General features: G+C 32.9%; 2 protein-coding genes across 2 annotated transcripts in view; one reads left to right on the top strand and one right to left on the bottom strand.

Moving 5' to 3' along the window:
- The window catches only part of LOC134714488 (probable E3 ubiquitin-protein ligase HERC1), an 81,983-nt gene extending 70,238 nt beyond the window's left edge, over positions 1–11,745 (bottom strand). The window contains exons 1-10 of the mRNA XM_063575774.1: positions 11,618–11,745; positions 8,000–8,926; positions 7,316–7,417; positions 6,673–6,882; positions 4,515–4,746; positions 3,974–4,053; positions 3,456–3,552; positions 2,276–2,419; positions 937–1,064; positions 194–338 (exon numbers count right to left, since the gene is read on the bottom strand). Of these exons, the coding sequence (XP_063431844.1) occupies positions 194–338; positions 937–1,064; positions 2,276–2,419; positions 3,456–3,552; positions 3,974–4,053; positions 4,515–4,746; positions 6,673–6,882; positions 7,316–7,417; positions 8,000–8,917 (2,056 nt within the window). The 5' untranslated portion in view covers positions 8,918–8,926; positions 11,618–11,745. The remainder of the gene's footprint in view (positions 1–193; positions 339–936; positions 1,065–2,275; positions 2,420–3,455; positions 3,553–3,973; positions 4,054–4,514; positions 4,747–6,672; positions 6,883–7,315; positions 7,418–7,999; positions 8,927–11,617) is intronic.
- Positions 11,746–11,790: 45 nt separating this feature from the next.
- LOC134714486 (glutaredoxin-like protein C5orf63 homolog) lies at positions 11,791–18,242 on the top strand. The gene is made up of 3 exons (XM_063575772.1): positions 11,791–11,872; positions 13,269–13,448; positions 18,033–18,242. Exons 2-3 carry the CDS (start codon positions 13,275–13,277, stop codon positions 18,201–18,203), a joined length of 345 nt encoding a protein of 114 aa, XP_063431842.1. The 5' UTR covers positions 11,791–11,872; positions 13,269–13,274; the 3' UTR covers positions 18,204–18,242.
- Positions 18,243–21,326: the final 3,084 nt, after the last annotated feature.

Here is a 21,326-nt window from a genome sequence, read left to right as displayed (position 1 = left end):
GCCAAGCAATGACTGTCTAGATCTGTCCAAGACAACTTACCATGAGACAAGGCCAAGCAATGACTGTCTAGATCTGTCCAAGACAACTTACCATGAGACAAGGCCAAGCAATGGCTGTCTTGATCTGTCCAAGACAACTTACCATGAGACAAGGCCAAACAATGACTGTCTAGATCTGTCCAAGACAACTTACCATGAGACAAGGCCAAGCAATGACTGTCTCCACAAACAATATCAATAATTCTTTTTGTCTGTAAATCTTCCACATTTCTTGGCCTCAAAGCTGTAAATTCTGCAGAACCACATCCTAAGCAGGGGCCACAACCCCAGGTATATAACTAGAAAACATAACAAATAAAGAAAATAATTTTATTCTAGAAAAAAATATCAATCCTGTATCTATTTTGACCGCACTGTTTCTTTGCTTTTTGTGTGTTTTTGCTGTTCATGGACTTACTTTTTCATTGTAGATACCTCATATCCTTATTTTATTTTATGAAGAAAAAAAAATTATGAAATAAACCAAGGCCACTGATAAGTCCTCAATCTTTAATCTTTTAAGATAGTTTAAAGATATTTTTTTTCTCATCTTTTTTTTTCTTTTGGGTATATATTTTTTTCTCTTTTGTATTTCGACAACAAGATTTAGGGGCCCTCTGTAGCCAAATTCTAAGTAGTCCAACTACTGTATCATTAGCCAGTCAGCACTGAGGTTGTCAGTTTAAACTCAGCTCTTGGCCAGTCCACTTGAATCCAATCTCAATAGACAAGGATTTTCCTGCCGAAGGATAGTGGTCTCTCTGGGAACTCAAGTTTAGGCACCAATAATAACTGACATTCATGAATGTGCAGCAAGTGACAATAAAAACCAATCAATCAACTAGACTTTTTCCTGATAAACATTTTGACTCTATTCTATACAACAATATCCCATACCTGTCCTGTTGATGAAAGTGCCATGGAACACTGACTTGTACAAGCCACCTTCCTAATGTACAGTCCTACGAAGGCTTCTATTATCTTTGGTTTATATTGTCTATTAGTGTCACCATGTCCTAGCTTACCTAAAAATATATCACTGAATTATGTTTATTTCGTGTATATTATGTAAACGTTTACTGTTTAGCTGATTTCAATTTACAAATTGTATAAATAAAATAATTAAAAAGATGCACAAACTTTCATTCCCTTTTTAAAAAGCTTCCACTTGTCTGGTGACATTATCTATGTTTGTGCTGAAATCTAAAGTTAAAACAAGAATGTGTCCATAGTACACGGATGCCAACTCGCACTATCATTTTCTATGTTCAGTAGACCGTGAAATTGGGGTCAAAACTTTAATTTTGAATTAAAATTAGAAAGATCATATCATAGGAAACATGTGTACTAAGTTTCAAGTTGATTTGACTTTAACTTCATCAAAAACTACCTTGACCAAAAACTTAAACCTGAACTTCACACTATCATTTTCTATGTTCAGTGGACCATAAAATTGGGGTCAAAATTATAATTTGGCATTAAAATTAGAAAGATCATATCATGGGGAACATGTGTACTAAGTTTCAAGTTGATTGGACTTCAACTTCTTTAAAAACTACCTTGACCAAAAACTTTAACCTGAAGTGAACGGACGCACGGACGCACAGACGGACAAACGGAGGCACAGACCAGAAAACATAATGCCCCTCTTCTATTGTAGGTGGGGCATAAAAAGTATTATTTTATACCATTAAGGTAATCTTTATATTAACTTTAGAATTAGTTCTTAAATGATCATTATTTTATATGAATTTGGTTAAATATACTTACCATGAAATTACACATTTATATTATATAGAATATGTTTGCCCTCACAACATGTTCTCATCGAAATTAACTAGGTGATTAAAAGTTACATCCATGAAATGTACTCACCTAGTTCATAGTTCACCTGAGTAACATACACTAGCTTTAGTTTTAATTCAGTTTTAATGCACAAAAAAATTTAAAAGAATAATGCTTTTTTGTGTTTTACATACTGTGGATTTTTGTTTTTCAGTGAGTGTCAATTTTCATGGATTATGGAAATCTTGCATTTCGTGGCTATTTAATTTTGTGGTTATGACAAATACTTCTTTCAACCTTATATAAAATGTGTCTTTCATTTAACATTTAAATTTGTTGAAATTAATAATGATAAATTGGTTCGTTATTTTTTGCCCTTTTTGTTGTTATTTGTAAAACCTATATTTTCTTAATATGATTTAACAACACTCTGTAGCCTATAAATAATTACCATTATCCCCACCTCCAAATGACCAGACATGTTTACCGTCTTGAGACACAGCCAGAGTGTGTGAACTACCACATGTAACTTGTCCAACTGGTCCTATATCCTGAACTTTAGTAGGGAAATTCTTACTGTTACTATCACCATGACCTAAAAATAGACAAAATACATTTTCTTTTGTTTCAGTATCAACCAATTTTTTTCTAAATGATACAAATTTACAGTATTTGATGCATCTGTCTTTTGGATACTGTTGATTCATTTATTTTCATGGGTACCAATTTTCGTGGATTGATTAAACTTACATGTTGTGGATATTTAATTTTCGTGGCTTTGGCAAAATCTGCATACAAGCCTGTAGAAAATTGGGTATTCGTTGAATATTTAATTTCGTGTTTTATCTGCTCCAACAAAATCCACAAAAATTGGTATCTAGCGAATAATAATGAATCCACAGTATTTCATTTATATATATATATAAGGTTAATAACTGTACATACCTAATCTACCATAGTCCCCTTCTCCCCATGTATATATAGCTGTACATACCTAATCTACCATAGTCCCCTTCTCCCCATGTATATATAGCTGTACATACCTAATCTACCATAGTCCCCTTCTCTCCATGTATATTTAGCTGTACATACCTCATCTACCATAGTCCCCTTCTCTCCATGTATATATAGCTGTACATACCTAATCTACCATAGTCCCCTTCTCCCCATGTATATATAGCTGTACATACCTCATCTACCATAGTCCCCTTCTCCCTATGTATATATAGCTGTACATAACTAATCTACCATAGTCCCCTTCTCCCCATGTATATATAGCTGTACATACCTAATCTACCATAGTCCCCTTCTCCCCATGTATATATAGCTGTACATACCTAATCTACCATAGTCCCCTTCTCCCCATGTATATATAGCTGTACATACCTCATCTACCATAGTCCCCTTCTCCCCATGTATATATAGCTGTACATACCTAATCTACCATAGTCCCCTTCTCTCCATGTATATATAGCTGTACATACCTAATCTACCATAGTCCCCTTCTCTCCATGTATAAATAGCTGTACATACCTAATCTACCATAGTCCCCTTCTCTCCATGTATATATAGCTGTACATACCTAATCTACCATAGTCCCCTTCTCCCCATGTATATATAGCTGTACAAACCTAATCTACCATAGTCCCCTTCTCCCCATGTATATAGTTCTCCCTCCTCAGTAACTGCAGCACTGTGTCTGTATCCAGCTGATATGCACTTCACAACCTTAAATTATTATATAAAGTAAATCAATTTGTTTATGTAAACTAACTTATTTAAGCGAGCAGTTTACCTTTGTGACTTTTGCAAACAAAAGAATAACATGATTTTAATCGTCACAAATGTGTAAAAATATCTTTCTGTATTAAAACACATGATTTAAACTTGAAAATAGAGAAATTAATTGTAAAAATGTATTCGCAAAAATATTTGATTTTGTAAGAGGTGAATGACAGTAGTCTGGAATGACCTACGTTGGAACATTTATTATTGTAAGTTCAGAAGTTAATGCATTCATTGTTTAATACATATTAATACATAATCTTATAATTTGTCAAAAATGTCAAATCTAATATATGAGATGGAAAACAAAATATTATCAAAATTATTAATCATTTCTTATGAACATATTAAAAAAGTTCCAAACCTTTCCAGACAGCAAGCCTTGAATCACTTTTGGACTTTTCTGTGTCGAACTTGTTCCATGACCTAGTTTTCCATAATCACCTTAAAGAAGTAAATAAAAGAGTTATAATTTCATTTTGAAAAAAAAAGAAATCAAAAACTTTAACCTGGTTGTTATTTAATTAAAAATTATGTTTAACTTACTAGCTATTCAAGTGTTATGTTAAAGTATAGTTCTACAGTTAGTATATCTACAAATAGAGACATTTTGCATAATTACTGTTATATAACACTATAATATCAAATAAATATTATTGAAAAGATAATATTTTTTTTTAGTATTATTCATAAAGTTCTTGCTCTTTTGCAAATAAAAATTTCTCTTTCAAATACCAGCCATTATGTTGTATGACAAGACAATTTTATCAAAGGGCCACCTCTAGGTGCAGGATCTTCTCGCTGCATGGAAGACCCATTGTTGGCCTTCTGCTGTTGTCTGCTCTTTGGTCAGGTTGTTGTCTCTTTGATATATACCCCATTTCAATTCTCAATTTTAAAATTACCATCTCCCCAGCTGAAGACCTCCCCTTCTGTTGTAAGGGATAGAGTATGACCGTCAGATCCCTTAGAGGACGTGATTCTCTTGATACATCGTTTAGGGTCAAAGGCTAACTTCTTAGGTACAGCTCTGTTATTGGAATCTCCGAGTCCTAGTCTTCCATAACTGCCCTTCCCACAGGCACTGACAGAGCCATCTGGATGAATTATAAAAGAACAAAACTGTCCAGCTTCAACCTGAAATGGAAAATATAATATTATATCATTTAAATGAGCTCCACATCTTATAAGTTAACCTTACAAAAGACATTATTTCTAACACTATATTTTGTTTCAATATATCACAAATAATTTGTATAAGTTGTCTTAACTTGCTGTTACAATATTTCAATATTTTCAGGGAAGTCAGTATACTGGAGAAAGTATCCTAAACCTTTTGAAATTGACTTCAACCCAAGATTTTAATGGGATCATATTACACAACTTTCTGTGCGATGTTTTATGAACAGTTTATTTTGTTTCCACTCTTTTTTATGCAGTGTTCCAGCTTGAATATCAGGGCAGAAGGGTGCTACTTGTCTGAAAGGGCACTTTAGCGCTATAACTCAAATTGTAAGGGCACTGTTTGGCAGTGTATTAATAACCTTAAATACATGTATATATTGCTAGGCTCAGCTGCAGAACATTACTTGTATTTTAACCTTATTCAGAAATTAATGTGTTCCAAGTGTTGGTTCCAGTAAGATTTTTTTATTATCAAATTATCATACCATGACACAAAGCATATCATTTTAATTATGTTAATTTATGCAAACTGTGCATTTTGATCATGAAAAAAGTCCTTAAAAAAATCTTTTTTTTTTATTTTATAATTTATATAACTTAATTATACAAGTCTATAAAAATAAACAAGTAGTTCTGAAAGATGGAGCTAAACAAAATTGAATTTGTTATGTAATTAAATTATCTACATTAAAATTACTTTTTTAGACATATAGTATTTGTGTTATTGAAAGTTACCTAACTTGTAATCATTTAAATTGTTACAAAAAAGTATAAAGAAGTGCACACCAAAGTGCTCCTAAGTAGGGAGTTTTCTTCTTCCATATAAGAGTTGGGTTCCTTTAATGAAACGTTTAATAAATATAACAGGTGATACAAGAGATGATTATATTATAATGATGCAATAATCCATTGCAGATATTACAGTAGATATAAACTCCATTATGGTTAAAAAATAAAAGCATTTGTTAAGTGCTCCTATGTAAGGAGGATTATAATACAAGAAATAAAACAGGAAGTGGTGCAATCTTGTTATGTTCAAATACAAATTTCTTTGGTTCTTCTTTTAATTTCATACTCGTGGTTATAAATCAAAACGTTTTTACCAATCTACCAATTTAGTCAAAACTTAGTATGCCTTTTAAATTGTTTTAAACTTTTATATTTAAAAATATATTTTTTTATGTGTACATATGCTATGATACGTAAACATTACAAATGGCTAACCATGTGGGCATTTTCATTCTGTATTAAATATCTAGTATTTGTTCAATTATTTTAAATCCACTAATTAGCAGTGAACAATCATTAGCAGAGGTGATAAAACTGCCAAAGGCATTAGGTATTTAACTTAATCCTATTGTCAGTTAATTAGTGTTACACAATCAGGTAACAATTTTACCGGAAATGCCAGAAGGCATGAAATTTGTAAAATATATCTTTTTAAAAGGCAGAGGGGGGTATTCTTTGGCTTTGGAGGGCAGAAGGGCAGGGGTAAGGGCACCAAGGGCGGGGCGCCCTTCTATTTAGGGCAGGCGGGAACACTGTTATGGTGTTACCTTTTCTTTTTAAACTGTATGTTTTATCTTGCAACCTTTGAATCCAACTACAATAGACACTTTATAATAAGACTGCAAGCTAGCAAGAAAAAAATATGGCATATTAAAGACTTTGCATTTTAACTTATCCTTAGCTTGGTCAAGCCATATATATTGTATACTGTCAATGACTGTGGATTCTTCCAATTTCATGGATTGAGGACAACATTTGGTATTCGATGAATAACAATGATTCAACAGTACATGTATATGAAAGTATTTCATGCTTTTTTATTTCATATAATCATATATCTTTTTCCCTTAATACATCTTTATCCTTTACCTGCTGACATTCTCCAAAAGAAGAAGCCTGTTTAGGTGTAAGAATTTTTTCCAGGCTTCCCTCAGCCAACTGATCACTTGTGTTGCTGCCCCATACATAAACATCACATCCACCACTTACTCCTGTATTACTATTGGAGACTGACGAGTTAGAGTTCTCATCAGGCCCAACACAATAGTTACTGGCATAATCAGCCGCTAAGTTGTACAGCTAAAATATATATAAACTGTGGTGTCAAATATGGTCATATTGCATCAATAAATTGTACCATTAAAGAAACATGAGCATGATGAGCAACAGTCAGATTCAACTTTGTTTTGTAAGACTGAGGTGTTTTTAGTGACACATGAAATGAAGTATAGCTAATATAAATTAATGTATATTGAATATGAGAAGTAAACCATTGTAATACAAAAACAAATTAACAGTTATCTACTTTTTTATCACTACAATGCTCCAAATGACAGAGACACCTCAACTCTTTCATTTGGTACAGGGTATTTGAATAAATTGAAATAACAATAATTCTATTAAGAAACACATTCTGATTCATGACATTACTCAGTATTTAAAAATTTAAGTACAATGAAAACTCATCTCAGAACTTGCTTAAATATTTTTCTTGTGACTGATTTTCTTTTACCTCTTCAAGAAGTACTACAGCAGCAAAGTACAAAGACACCAGATTATCGCCATCTAGTGGTGGATTTCTAGTGAATGCGCCTCCTGTCATCTCTGCACCTCCCTAAAATGTGAAAAAAAAATATTATAACTACATATATTTCAATATTCATTTTCCAAAGTGAATTGCATTGCAGACTTTTAAAAAGTTTTAATAAACTGTTGTGTGTTGCTTGTTTACTTCTTATTGCGGATTATTTTATGAATCCTTTTTTAATTGACACATACATTTTGTACATGACATACATTGTACAGGTACATGTATTACCTTGAATTCATTATCATTCATTACAGACCAATTTTCATGTATTTCGTTGTTACCTGGAAACCATAAATTTAAATTTCCGACGAATTTCAAATGGTATTCACTGGTATATAGAAATGTATGCATACTTTGGCAAAACTACAAAATCAAATATCCACGAAAAAGAAAATTTGCATCAATCCACAAAAATAAGTACCCACGAATACATTTTTTTAAATGAACCTATGTACAGTATTCTCATATAATCACAAGCATTTTTCAAATATTGTACTTAATAATATTTACATGTTTCCCTGCAGTGCTCTCTTTAAATAAACAATTCTTCTGTCATGTCTGTTAATCTACAAATGTATCATGAATACAATCTTCTACACAACTTACCACAGATCTTATCATTTGTTTAACTGTATCTGTGAAATATGTCCAACTGATGCGACCTCTTGATGATCCAGATTCTGTTCCTATGGTAACTGCAGAATGCATAGCCATGTTAATCCATTCTAAAGCATAGCATAGGGAACCTCTTTGTGCAGCCAATGATATCATAAGTTCTGCAGCTAACTTTTGGCCTACAGGATCTGCACCAGCTTGGGAACTTGCAACTCCATGGAGGAAACTATTGACTTGGTTCAGAGATTCAATTCCTAAAGGAGTCAACTTAGCTTCATTTGCAAGGGACAATGGTGGAAAGCTAGATACTATTGACACTGCTGTTTGGAGAATTTCATTAGAAAATGATAATTGTCCTATTTGTCCAGCTAAAACCCAGTTCTGTTTTAACAAGGAAAACAATAAAGTCAAGCCAGTTTTTATACCCAATTCCATCAATGCATCACTGCCTTGTGGAAAATGGACGTTCAGATTGGTACCTTCATGACCCTGACAGACTGACTTTTTGTCATTTATAGTCTGATTGTCTACCCCTTGGTTATATTGCCTGTGATGTTGTTTGCAATACACAGCATGATAAATACGTTGAAGCACAATCAGCCTTTTTTGTAAATGCTGAAAAAATCTAGATGAATTGCATACTACTCTGGCAAGATTTCGCTGACAACCAAGGAAAGCATTAATTAAATGTTCCTGCTCATCAGGTGAAACCATATCATGTTCAAAGTCTGGTAGTGATGGACCTTTTAGACTGACTGGTTGCATGGGAAGTATAGAGATTTCTTTGTTGGACTGAAGCCTTTCATATAAACCCTCCAATCCATAATTAGATGAAATACTCTCGCAGTCTTCATTCATCCAACTCACATTGAAATGGTCAGTGAACTTTGTATGAACTTGTGAATTCATACTGGATGTCTACAATGAAAAAGAAATTTACAATATCATTAAAATCTCTCACATGAACAACAACATCAACATCAGGTGTATGCTTTCTTATTTTAGTTTTCTCTTTCAACAAGAAATATGCTTTGATTTTTTTTTGATTTTTTTTTTTAATTTAGTGAAACAAAATGTTTATAATTTAGCCTTCATTATCACGATTATGGAGCCAAATAACATCCAGTATATTTTGTATCTTCACTTCAGTATGTTATTAATATATTGTTCTTTATAAATTAGAGCTAATTTCTTTAATTTACTCTAATAATTTTTTTTAGAACAATGTCACATTGTGTGCAGTAATTCTTGCACATCATGCACATATTACACTTTGAGGTTTATGGTTTAAATTTTTGACACAAAATCATTGTAAACAAAACACATGTACAATCAATGATTTTCTAAACCTTGAAATAAGTTTTCTTTGATCTAACTAAATAATAGAAAGCCTTATCTGTGCTATTATAATTACAGATTATGGAAAAAGCTAAGTCCAGATATCATAAAATTCTAAATCAAAGACAATACAGGACAAGTTCCAGAGGGCAGATGGGGATGAACATGATAGATTAATACACCTTCATTATTAAGTATTGTCCCCCATTACTCATGTTAATTGTCATCATAAAGGTTCTTGTAAAGTTATAATGTCTGACACCACAATTGAAAAGTGATTCTTGTAAATAGACAGTGGTGAAGACCTGGAGATATGAAGGTTGCCTAGCTAGTTGAGTTAGTGAAGATCTTCTTTGGCTCAATTTGTTAGAGTTATGCCTTAAGATCATGAGATGGAGGGTTTGAATTCCGCTAGTTCTTTCATTTGTCTTTCCATGGATTTACACAGCCTTTTTACTTTAAATGGTTTTAATTTAAAAAAATATATTTCTAGAATGGGTTTTTAAAAGGTTGTTACTTATATGACAGCTCAGGAATATGGTTTTAAAACTCTGTCATGTGATTTCCTTCGCCATGTGACAAAAAGTATGCATCATCATTTCCAACACATGTTGAGCAAACAGGTGAAAAAGTTTGATTAATTACTGCACAAAATATTCATTTGATATTTGGCCAATTAAACATGCGTTAAAAATAATAATAATGTCACCCTCCCTCAGTCATACGGGAATCAAGTTTACTTACTTACGGATCATAAATTAATTCTATAATATTGTTTACTACCCTACAGAACCATGGTTATGAAACAGGAAGAGAAATACGGGTTGGTTCACGCCAATTCACGTTCACACCCACTCATGTTCGCCCCTTTTCACTTTCGCACACAAAGTCTGTTCGCACCCTACATATTCGCACCAAATTTTAATTGGTTTTGTGCTTATAATAACTCTGTAATCATTATCAAGTTTTGGCAAGTGTATTCTTTTAAGTATAATTTTTGTCATTTTCTCAAATAAAGTGAGACAGCATTTTTTTGTTGTTGTGTTGAATGTTTTGGATAGGGTATAGATAAAAAAAAATAATCCTTTCAAAATAAAGTGAGATTCTGTCAACGTTTTATTTTGTGTTGAATAAATCTTAATCATTGTTAATTATGTTTTGGTTAGTGTATTGCTATAACTTTGTTTCATTGACTTGTTTCAAAATGAAGTGAGATTCTGACTTTGTTTTTTTTTGTGTTGATAATTTTATCATGTTTTGGTTATAAAGAGTGTATTGCTATATTTTATTGTTTCATTGTTTCAGATCAAAGGGACAACATGGACAAAGCTGTTAAAAACAATTATCTTTTGTGTTTTTCAGTTAAAATATTCAATGTTTTTCTCATACCAAGCTATAAATACATTCAGTATTTACATCAAAGCAATTAAAACAACAATAATGATTTTGCAATTAATCAACTGGACTTTAAATTAAAATTGGAAGCGAAGGTGTAGAGTGCAAATATGCAAGATGCATATGTGTAGGGTGTGAAAGTGTATTTGGCAGGAACGGACTTAACAGTTTGACACCCAGAAAGAGCTGAAAACTTTTAATAGAGCAGGGATACAGGCAAGCCTTCTGTCTGTGCCATTTCAAAGCATTGATAAATGGACAGTACCAATGGGATTCAAACCCTCAATCTCAGAATCTAAAGGCAGTGCCAACTTTCGAGTTCGATGAATCTGGTTTTAGTAAATTGACAATAAGCACTGCTGTCATTAGGGAATTGTCATTAAGTACCTACAGAACAACCATTATTTCTAGTTTATCCTGCACAATGTCAATGACGATCACTAAGACGCTTGATGAAGGTAAATAGTGCAGGGATACGGGCAATCCCCTCTATCTGGTAAATGACGTCATAAAGGCATGCATAATTGACAAGTTTTTGCCGGAGAAGGATGAACTCGACAGTGGTCTATTGAGCCAAAGAAGATCTTCATTATGTTTTTTTATAACTCAAGTTTCAACTATTTAGGCTCCCTCTGTTTATGTCCAGGTCTACAACAGCATTTGCCATTAAAATTAAAAGATTAGTTAAGAAGTTTCGTTTTTTAACACTAAAAAATTATTTCTCAAATGCATGAAGAGTTGTCCCCATTGGTGATCCTGTTTTATATGAGGATCTTTTTTAGTTGTCAAAATGGATCGTATCTTGTCACTTGTGTTGGGTTTTTGGTTTTGCACAGAGTTTTCTACAGGTTTTGCACGTTTTATTAAAATACCAACCTATCACTTTAATTGTAAATGCAGCATTTAGGTTAACTTCAAACGAATCCCGAACATTATTTTGATAGATGCCTTCCAAAATATTGTTTACAATTTTGTAGTCTGCAACTTTACATGCCGGAAACAGGAATTTTACAATGAATGCGCATGACTGTATAGTAATTTCCGGTATATTACCACGTGGGTTTGTTTACAAACAAACTGAATGAGAGACTTCGAACACAAGGTCAACAGTTCCAACAAGTGGTTGTTAATGTATGCACAGTGTTTTGCAAGGCAACGTTTTGTTAACATATTTTCTCTCATGCGTCTCGTGGAATCCATGATAAATCGCCACACTTTTTCACAAACTCGCCCCACTTTCTAAAAATCGCACTACTCTTGTTTACTAACTCGCCCCAACTATGGAAAGTGTAAAATCCCATTGTAAAAAGGTTTAATTACATGCCCCACGTATGGAAATGGTGTAAATTCCGTTGAAATAAGGTCTGCCAACTCACCCCACTCGTGAGAAAGAGATAAACCATGGTGAATTTACTAGTGCCAACTTGTCCCACTTATGAAAAAAAAATGAAATCCCTTTATATATCTATGTCCCTGCCACAATTCAATACCTATGAAAACCTTAGTGAAGTGCTATAGAAAAAAATTGCTGTTACTGAGTATAATTGAAATCCTTCAATTGTATGAACAGGTTTCCTTTCAAATGTTATACAAATAACCAGAGACATATTTTGGAATAAGAAGGTTTCTACTTGAAACTTTAATTTTTTGCTGACTGTACCTCACAATAGTTCGAAATACCTACATTGCACCCCTTTAGAAGAATATTTCAAAAAAATTAACCTCAAAAAAAATTGCGCCTCGCTGCGCTCGACGAATATAAAAATTGCTCCCCCTTAATCTGAAATCATGGATCCGCACCTGAATGGTTAAATAAATTTTAGTAAAATTCAGTTATATTCTGTGTAGATTTGTATTTATTTAATTGGAGCTAGTTGGTAGACCTAAAAATTATACATTGAAGTAGATTCTACCTTTTTCAATAATAATGGGGCAAGTTGACAGACGAAAAAATAAATTAACGGGATTTAATCCTTTTTACAAATGTGGGGCGAGTTGGTAAACCAGTTTAGGGCAAATTTTTTTCAAAGTGGGGTGGGTTGGTGAAAAAGTGGGGCGATTTGTCCTGCCTCCATCTCGTATTTCTGGAAATAGACAGAGAAGTTATATGAACAACTGAAAATTAAAGACATTTTGGTCTTGATCAGTTGTTTGTTTCTGCTACTAGTCTAGATACACTTTAACCATGTATTGAAAAAATAGAGATTTTGGTGTAAAATGTTTATCTATTACTGATGTATCATTTATAACTTATTTTTGAAAGTCAATTTACAATGTATATATACTATATATATGCAGTTCAAAGAATTCTACATGATCCTACAAGTATTCAAAATTTAGTAAAATTTAAAATGCTGATGTGACGGGATTGCTACCCTTTGTATATATAGTTGATACTTTGAGAAGGCTAAAGTTGGTTTTACTTGGAAAATTTATGTTCTAAAAATATGCTGATAAATCTACCAAGATTAATTCTTAGTCACTGTGGTAGAACATGATATAAAAATGAAGCATATATTATTTGTAGGTAGTCATGTTCCTGTTCCAGAAATCCATCAAATCATGGAGTCTACTTTTAAGTTCACCAATAATGAACATAAGGAAGATGTCCACAGAACAATTACTACCAATTCTGACATTATATACCAAAGAAAATTGTTCCCTCTGTGATGACGCATTGGAGGTTCTTAGACCATACAAGCACAGGGTGAGCATGCTACTTCAATAAAGATAAGTTTGTTCAATAGACCATACAAGCACAGGGTGAGCATGCTACTTCAATAAAGATGTGTTTGTTCAATAGACCATACAAGCACAGGGTGAGCATGCTACTTCAATAAAGATCTGTTTGTTCAATAGACCATACAAGCACAGGGTGAGCATGCTACTTCAATAAAGATCTGTTTGTTCAATAGACCATACAAGCACAGGGTGAGCATGCTACTTCAATAAAGATAAGTTTGTTCAATAGACCATACAAGCACAGGGTGAGCATGCTACTTCAATAAAGATCTGTTTGTTCAATAGACCATACAAGCACAGGGTGAGCATGCTACTTCAATAAAGATCTGTTTGTTCAATAGACCATACAAGCACAGGGTGAGCATGCTACTTCAATAAAGATAAGTTTGTTCAATAGACCATACAAGCACAGGGTGAGCATGCTACTTCAATAAAGATCTGTTTGTTCAATAGACCATACAAGCACAGGGTGAGCATGCTACTTCAATAAAGATAAGTTTGTTCAATAGACCATACAAGCACAGGGTGAGCATGCTAATTCAACAAAGATGTGTTTGTTCAATAGACCATACAAGCACGGGGTGAGCATGCTACTTGTACTTCAATAAAGATATGTTTGTTCAATAGACCATACAAGCACAGGGTGAGCATGCTACTTCAATAAAGATAAGTTTGTTCAATAGACCATACAAGCACAGGATGAGCATGCTACTTCAATAAAGTAATGTTTGTTCAATAGACCATACAAGCACAGGGTGAGCATGCTATTTCAATAAAGATGTGTTTGTTCAATATACCATACAAGCACAGGGTGAGCATGCTACTTCAATAAAGATAAGTTTGTTCAATAGACCATACAAGCACAGGGTGAGCATGCTACTTCAATAAAGATCTGTTTGTTCAATAGACCATACAAGCACAGGGTGAGCATGCTACTTCAATACAGATAAGTTTGTTCAATAGACCATACAAGCACAGGGTGAGCATGCTAATTCAACAAAGATGTGTTTGTTCAATAGACCATACAAGCACGGGGTGAGCATGCTACTTGTACTTCAATAAAGATATGTTTGTTCAATAGACCATACAAGCACAGGGTGAGCATGCTACTTCAATAAAGATAAGTTTGTTCAATAGACCATACAAGCACAGGATGAGCATGCTACTTCAATAAAGTAATGTTTGTTCAATAGACCATACAAGCACAGGGTGAGCATGCTACTTCAATAAAGTAATGTTTGTTCAATAGACCATACAAGCACAGGGTGAGCATGCTACTTCAATAAAGATATGTTTGTTCAATAGACCATACAAAGACAGGGTGAGCATGCTACTTCAATTAAAATATGTTTGCTTAATAGACCATACAAAGACAGGGTGAGCATGCTACTTCAATAAAGATAAGTTTGTCCAATAAACCAAATACAAGCACAGGGTGAGCATGCTACTTCAATAAAGATATGTTTGTTCAATGGACCATACAAGCACAGGGTGAGCATGCTACTTCAATAAAGATATGTTTGTTCAATAGACCATACAAAGACATGGTGAGCATGCTACTTCAATAAAGATAAGTTTGTTCAATAGACCATACAAGCACATGGTGAGCATTCTACTTCAATAAAGATATGTTTGTTCAATAGATCATACAAGCACAGGGTGAGCATACTACTTCAATAAAGATAAGTTTGTCCAATAAACCAAATACAAGCACAGGGTGAGCATGCTACTTCAATAAATATAAGTTAGTTCAATAGACCATACAAGCACAGGGTGAGCATACTACTTCAATAAAGTAATGTTTGTTCAATAGACCATACAATCACAGGGTAAGCATGCTAATTCAATAAAGATAATGTTTGTTCAATAGACCATACAAGCACAGGGGGAGCATGCTACTTCAATAAAGATAAGTTAGTTCAATAGACCATACAATCACAGGGTGAGCATACTACTTCAATAAAGATAAGTTAGTTCAATAGACCATACAAGCATAGGGTGAGCATGCTACTTCAATAAAGATAAGTTAGTTCAATAGACCATACAATCACAGGGTGAGCATACTACTTCAATAAAGTAATGTTTGTTCAATAGACCATACAAGCACAGGGTGAGCATGCTACTTCAATTAAAATATGTAAGTTCAATAGACCATACAATCACAGGGTGAGCATTCTACTTCAATAAAGATATGTTTGTTCAATAGACCATACAAGCACAGGATGAGCATACTACTTCAATAAAGATAAGTTTGTCCAATAAACCAAATACAAGCACAGGGTGAGCATGCTACTTCAATAAATATAAGTTAGTTCAATAGACCATACAAGCACAGGGTGAGCATACTACTTCAATAAAGTAATGTTTGTTCAATAGACCATACAATCACAGGGTAAGCATGCTAATTCAATAAAGATAATGTTTGTTCAATAGACCATACAAGCACAGGGGGAGCATGCTACTTCAATAAAGATAAGTTAGTTCAATAGACCATACAATCACAGGGTGAGCATACTACTTCAATAAAGATAAGTTAGTTCAATAGACCATACAAGCATAGGGTGAGCATACTACTTCAATAAAGATATGTTTGTCCAATAGACCATACAATCACAGGGTAAGCATGCTACTTCAATAAAGATATGTTAGTTCAATAGACCATACAAGCATAGGGTGAGCATGCTACTTCAATAAAGATAAGTTAGTTCAATAGACCATACAAGCACAGGGTGAGCATGCTACTTCAATAAAGATAAGTTAGTTCAATAGACCATACAAGCACAGGGTGAGCATTCTACTTCAATAAAGATAAGTTAGTTCAATAGACCATACAAGCACATGGTGAGCATTCTACTTCAAAAAAGATAAGTTAGTTCAATAGACCATACAAGCACAGGGTGAGCATGCTACTTCAATAAAGATAAGTTAGTTCAATAGACCATACAAGCACAGGGTGAGCATTCTACTTCAATAAAGATAAGTTAGTTCAATAGACCATACAAGCACATGGTGAGCATGCTACTTCAATAAAGATAAGTTAGTTCAATAGACCATACAATCACATGGTGAGCATACTACTTCAATAAAGATAAGTTAGTTCAATAGACCATACAAGCACAGGGTGAGCATACTACTTCAATAAAGATAAGTTTGTCCAATAAACCAAATACAAGCACAGGGTGAGCATGCTACTTCAATAAATATAAGTTAGTTCAATAGACCATACAAGCACAGGGTGAGCATACTACTTCAATAAAGTAATGTTTGTTCAATAGACCATACAATCACAGGGTGAGCATGCTACTTCAATAAAGATGTGTTTGTTCAATAGACCATACAAGCATAGGGTGAGCATGCTACTTCAATAAAGATATGTTAGTTCAATAGACCATACAAGCATAGGGTGAGCATGCTACTTCAATAAAGATAAGTTAGTTCAATAGACCATACAAGCACAGGGTGAGCATGCTACTTCAATAAAGATAAGTTAGTTCAATAGACCATACAAGCACAGGGTGAGCATTCTACTTCAATAAAGATAAGTTAGTTCAATAGACCATACAAGCACATGGTGAGCATTCTACTTCAATAAAGATAAGTTAGTTCAATAGACCATACAAGCACAGGGTGAGCATGCTACTTCAATAAAGATAATGTTTGTTCAATAAACCAAATACAAGCACAGGGTGAGCATACTACTTCAATAAAGATATGTTTGTTCAATAGACCATACAAGCACAGGGGGAGCATGCTACTTCAATAAAGATATGTTTGTTCAATAGACCATACAAGCACAGGGGGAGCATGCTACTTCAATAAAGATATGTTTGTTCAATAGACCATACAAGCACAGGGTGAGCATGCTACCTCAATAAAGATAATGTTTGTTCAATAGACCATACAAGCACAGGGTGAGCATACTACTTCAATAAAGATAAGTTTGTTCAATAGACCATACAAGCACAGGGTGAGCATTCTACTTCAATAAAGATATGTTTGTTCAATAGACCATACAAGCACAGGGTGAGCATACTACTTCAATAAAGATAAGTTTGTTCAATAGACCATACAAGCACAGGGTGAGCATTCTACCTCAATAAAGATAATGTTTGATCAATAGACCATACAAGCACAGGGTGAACATGCTACATGTACTTCAATAAAGATATGTTTGTTCCAAATACAGACTTGTACAGAATAATTAGTTCTCTTACCTTAGGAGATATACTTTGGTTTCTTTGTAGAATGTAAATAAATATTTAGAATGATACAAAATGTATATAGTTTTTTGTATGATTAATGAATCCATGAAAAAACATTTTTTTTAGAAATGCATAGTATAATGCTTTACATAAAAGAGACCTACAAAGAAAAAAATTACAATTGAGAATATAGCTCTATAGTTTTTATTAGCAATATTAAAGCTGCATTATGGGATGTCTGAATTGAACAAATCATTTGTTTACTGTAAAATAATTATTTGTTTAAATTTAGTTCATATATTTACTCTTTATATGTAGATTTTCTTAATAATCTTATAATCCTTTAGTTTCAGCTAGAACAGGTGGACATTAAGAAAAAGGAAAACAAAGATTGGTTTAATAAATACAGATATGACATTCCTGTGTTTCATTTTAATGGAAAGTTTTTAATGAAACATAGAGTAGACTTACAAGTATTTGAGAAAGCACTTAAAGAATTTAATGATGCTAAAACCTGAAATTATATGGTTTATATTATATAAACTTTTGATTCTCAACTTGCTTGTAATATATTATTTTTCTGCCCCACCTAGGATAGTAGAGGGGCATTATGTTTTGTGGTCTGTGGCTCCGTCTATCTATTTGCTCGTTCTTCCGTTCGTCAGTTCGTCCTGCTTCAGGTTAAGTTTTTGCTCAAGGTAGTTTTTGATGAAGTTGAAGCCAAGTCCAATCAACTTGAAACTTAATACACATGTTCCCCATGATATGATTTTTCTTATTTTAATGCCAAATTAAAGTTTAGACCCCAATTTTACGGGCCACTGAACATAGAAAATCATAGTGCAAAGTTCAGGTTAAAGTTTTTGGTCAAGGTAGTTTTTGATGAAGTTAACGTCACATCAACTTAAAACTAAGTACACAATTATGTTACCTATGATATGATCTTTCTAATTTCAATTCCAAATTAAAGTTTTGACCCCAATTTCACGGTCCACTGAACATGGAAAATGATAGCGCGAGTGGGGCATCCGTGTACTATGGACACATTCTTGTTAAGGTTTAGATTGAAAATGATGGCCAACACTGGACAACTATAAGACTGTTAAAGGATCTTTGATGATTTAAACTTCAAAGACCTTACAAAATTTTAGGTAAGGGTTCTGGTATGCTCTAAAATATTGTAGGTTTACCACTAAATGTTTTTTTGGGGGGAAGATAGCATTAAATGCAATTAAATTCCTTATGAGTATGGCTTGATATTTATATTTTCCAGTCTCTACCTTTGAGTTCTGTCAAATATTTGCAGCAGTGATGTGAACATTCTTCAGATCATATCAATCCAATGTCATGCTATTTATTCATGATATGAGGTGTGTACTCATGTTACAATCTAATGTGAATTGTTTTTATTTAGACTGAATTACAAAGTTTTGTGACATGTATAAATTAACCTGTTATTCAAATAAAGAAGAGTGCACACACTGACATGTGCTTTACTGATCATTGAATTTATGTTGATAGTCTTTAATATAAAGCTTTACTACTTAAGTATCACTTAAACGTGACATGATCCAAGAAAGAGTTCCAAGGTCAGATTAACCAAATCAGAAATTCAAGCATTCCATACAAAAAATATAGGTCAAGGTCAGATGTACCTTGCCAGATAGACATGTGCACCTTACTATCAATCTGCATTAAATGAAGTTGACCTATTGCTTATAGTATCCAAGAAACTAACTTAACCATGAAATTGTTCATTGACCAATGTACCATGAAGAAGATGTCAAGGTCAACTAATACATAATTCCATACACCAAATAAAGTTGACCTATTGCTTATAGTTTAAGAAAGACAGACCTAACAACACACAAATTAACACTCAACAATAATCCGTAAAATGAGGTCAAGGTCAATAAAACCTGCCAGAATGACAAGAACATCTTATAATATTTCAATACACCAACAGTTGCCCTCAGCATTGCATATAAACTTAGTATTTCGGGTGCTTGATTTTCTCACTGTGTTGAAGACCAATTTGTAACCTGTTTTCTGCTCTTTGGTTGGGTTGTTGTCTCTTTAACACATGCCCCATTTCCATTCTCAATTTTGTTAGAAAAAATACCAAATTACAATAACTTTACTTGAACCACTGAAGCATTAAAATGAGGTAAAGGTCATTATGTCCTTTATCGGACTACTCTGTGAAGCACAAATTTTACACATTTTTTTCAATAACTATCACAAAATTTCTAATTTCATATTAATTTATTTCTTTTTAAAAAAAAGCCACGGCAGGTAGTTGATGCAGGTTCATGGTATCCTCTAATTTCAATTTAAAGTAAATAAATATGATCTTTATGTTTGCACTTTCCATACAAAGCCATCTATTTTCCACGTTATTCGTCCTTCATGGCTCGTGACTTTAAGTCTTATTTGATGTTTGTGTAATTTATTTTCCTTTCTGAAAATGAACTGAATGTTTGACTTAACAATCGATCGCTTAAACCGTTAAAAGATCGTTTCTGTAATAAGTGTATGAATATTTTAGAAGATGAAGCCCATGTTGTTTTATCGTGTCCTTTATATGACGATGTTAGAAAAAAAATAGTTGATGAAGCAACGCATTTTAATAGTGATTTTATGTCTCTTGATGATAAACAGAAATAAGTGGTTTTTTTACAGATAATAATATAATTCGTAGCTGTGCCAAATAATGCAATCTTATTTTAAATAGACGATAAAATTTTTTATACCTGGGAACAGTATATCTAAGTTAATATATATGTTCCTGTTTATACTGAGTCTGTAAATATAAATGTGCTTTTCAATATGTTTTTATAATAGATTAATTCTTCAAATAATGTTTTTAATGTTATAGTCTCTTATTATTCTGTACAGAATGGCTAACTTTTTATATCTATATATTTTACATTGAATGTAATGTTGTATTATATATTATTATATACTCTAAAAGATATCAAAATTATCTCCCCCTTTGCCACTGATTCTTTCCTCATGCATTTGAATTATTATTTTATGTTTCTTTAATCACTTTGTAATGTTTATGTCATGTAGTAATTAATGTTATGCTCTTAATGGGCCCTTTAATTTGGAAAATAAAAATATTGTATCGTATTGTATTGTATTATAATTGAGAGATGAAACTTAAAGGGGCACTAGCTACGATATATATAAAAAAAATAAAGTATGATTTTTTTTAGATCAATCATTAATCAGATTGGAATAATGAAATAATAATTTGCTTTTAGCAATCAATTTCCTTTAATTATGTTGACATAAGCGATTAAACATAATTTTTGACTGATTCGCTTGCAAGTGAAAACGTCATCATCATTCTAACCGGTATTCATGTGAACTTCAAGTTAACCTCTAGCTAGAGATTGACAACGCATGCATTGTACGTGTACTGGTTATTTAAATAAAAAGAATGTCAACAATGAAAGTGAAACTACGGTAAATCAATTGATTACTAATTCGATGCACATAAAATCATTCTTATATGGTTAAAAACAATTAGAAACATCTATTTTTAATCTATAAAATAAAATCAAACAGACCTATAAAAATGCAATTGCACGTGTTGTTTTAATCTATTCGTATCTTTATTTTTGTTTACATCG

This window comes from Mytilus trossulus, chromosome 4 (assembly GCF_036588685.1).
Source record: "Mytilus trossulus isolate FHL-02 chromosome 4, PNRI_Mtr1.1.1.hap1, whole genome shotgun sequence".
NCBI classification, from domain to species: domain Eukaryota; kingdom Metazoa; phylum Mollusca; class Bivalvia; order Mytilida; family Mytilidae; genus Mytilus; species Mytilus trossulus.
Note: the sequence above shows the minus strand (reverse complement) of the source record. Positions and strands in the feature narration are given on the sequence as shown.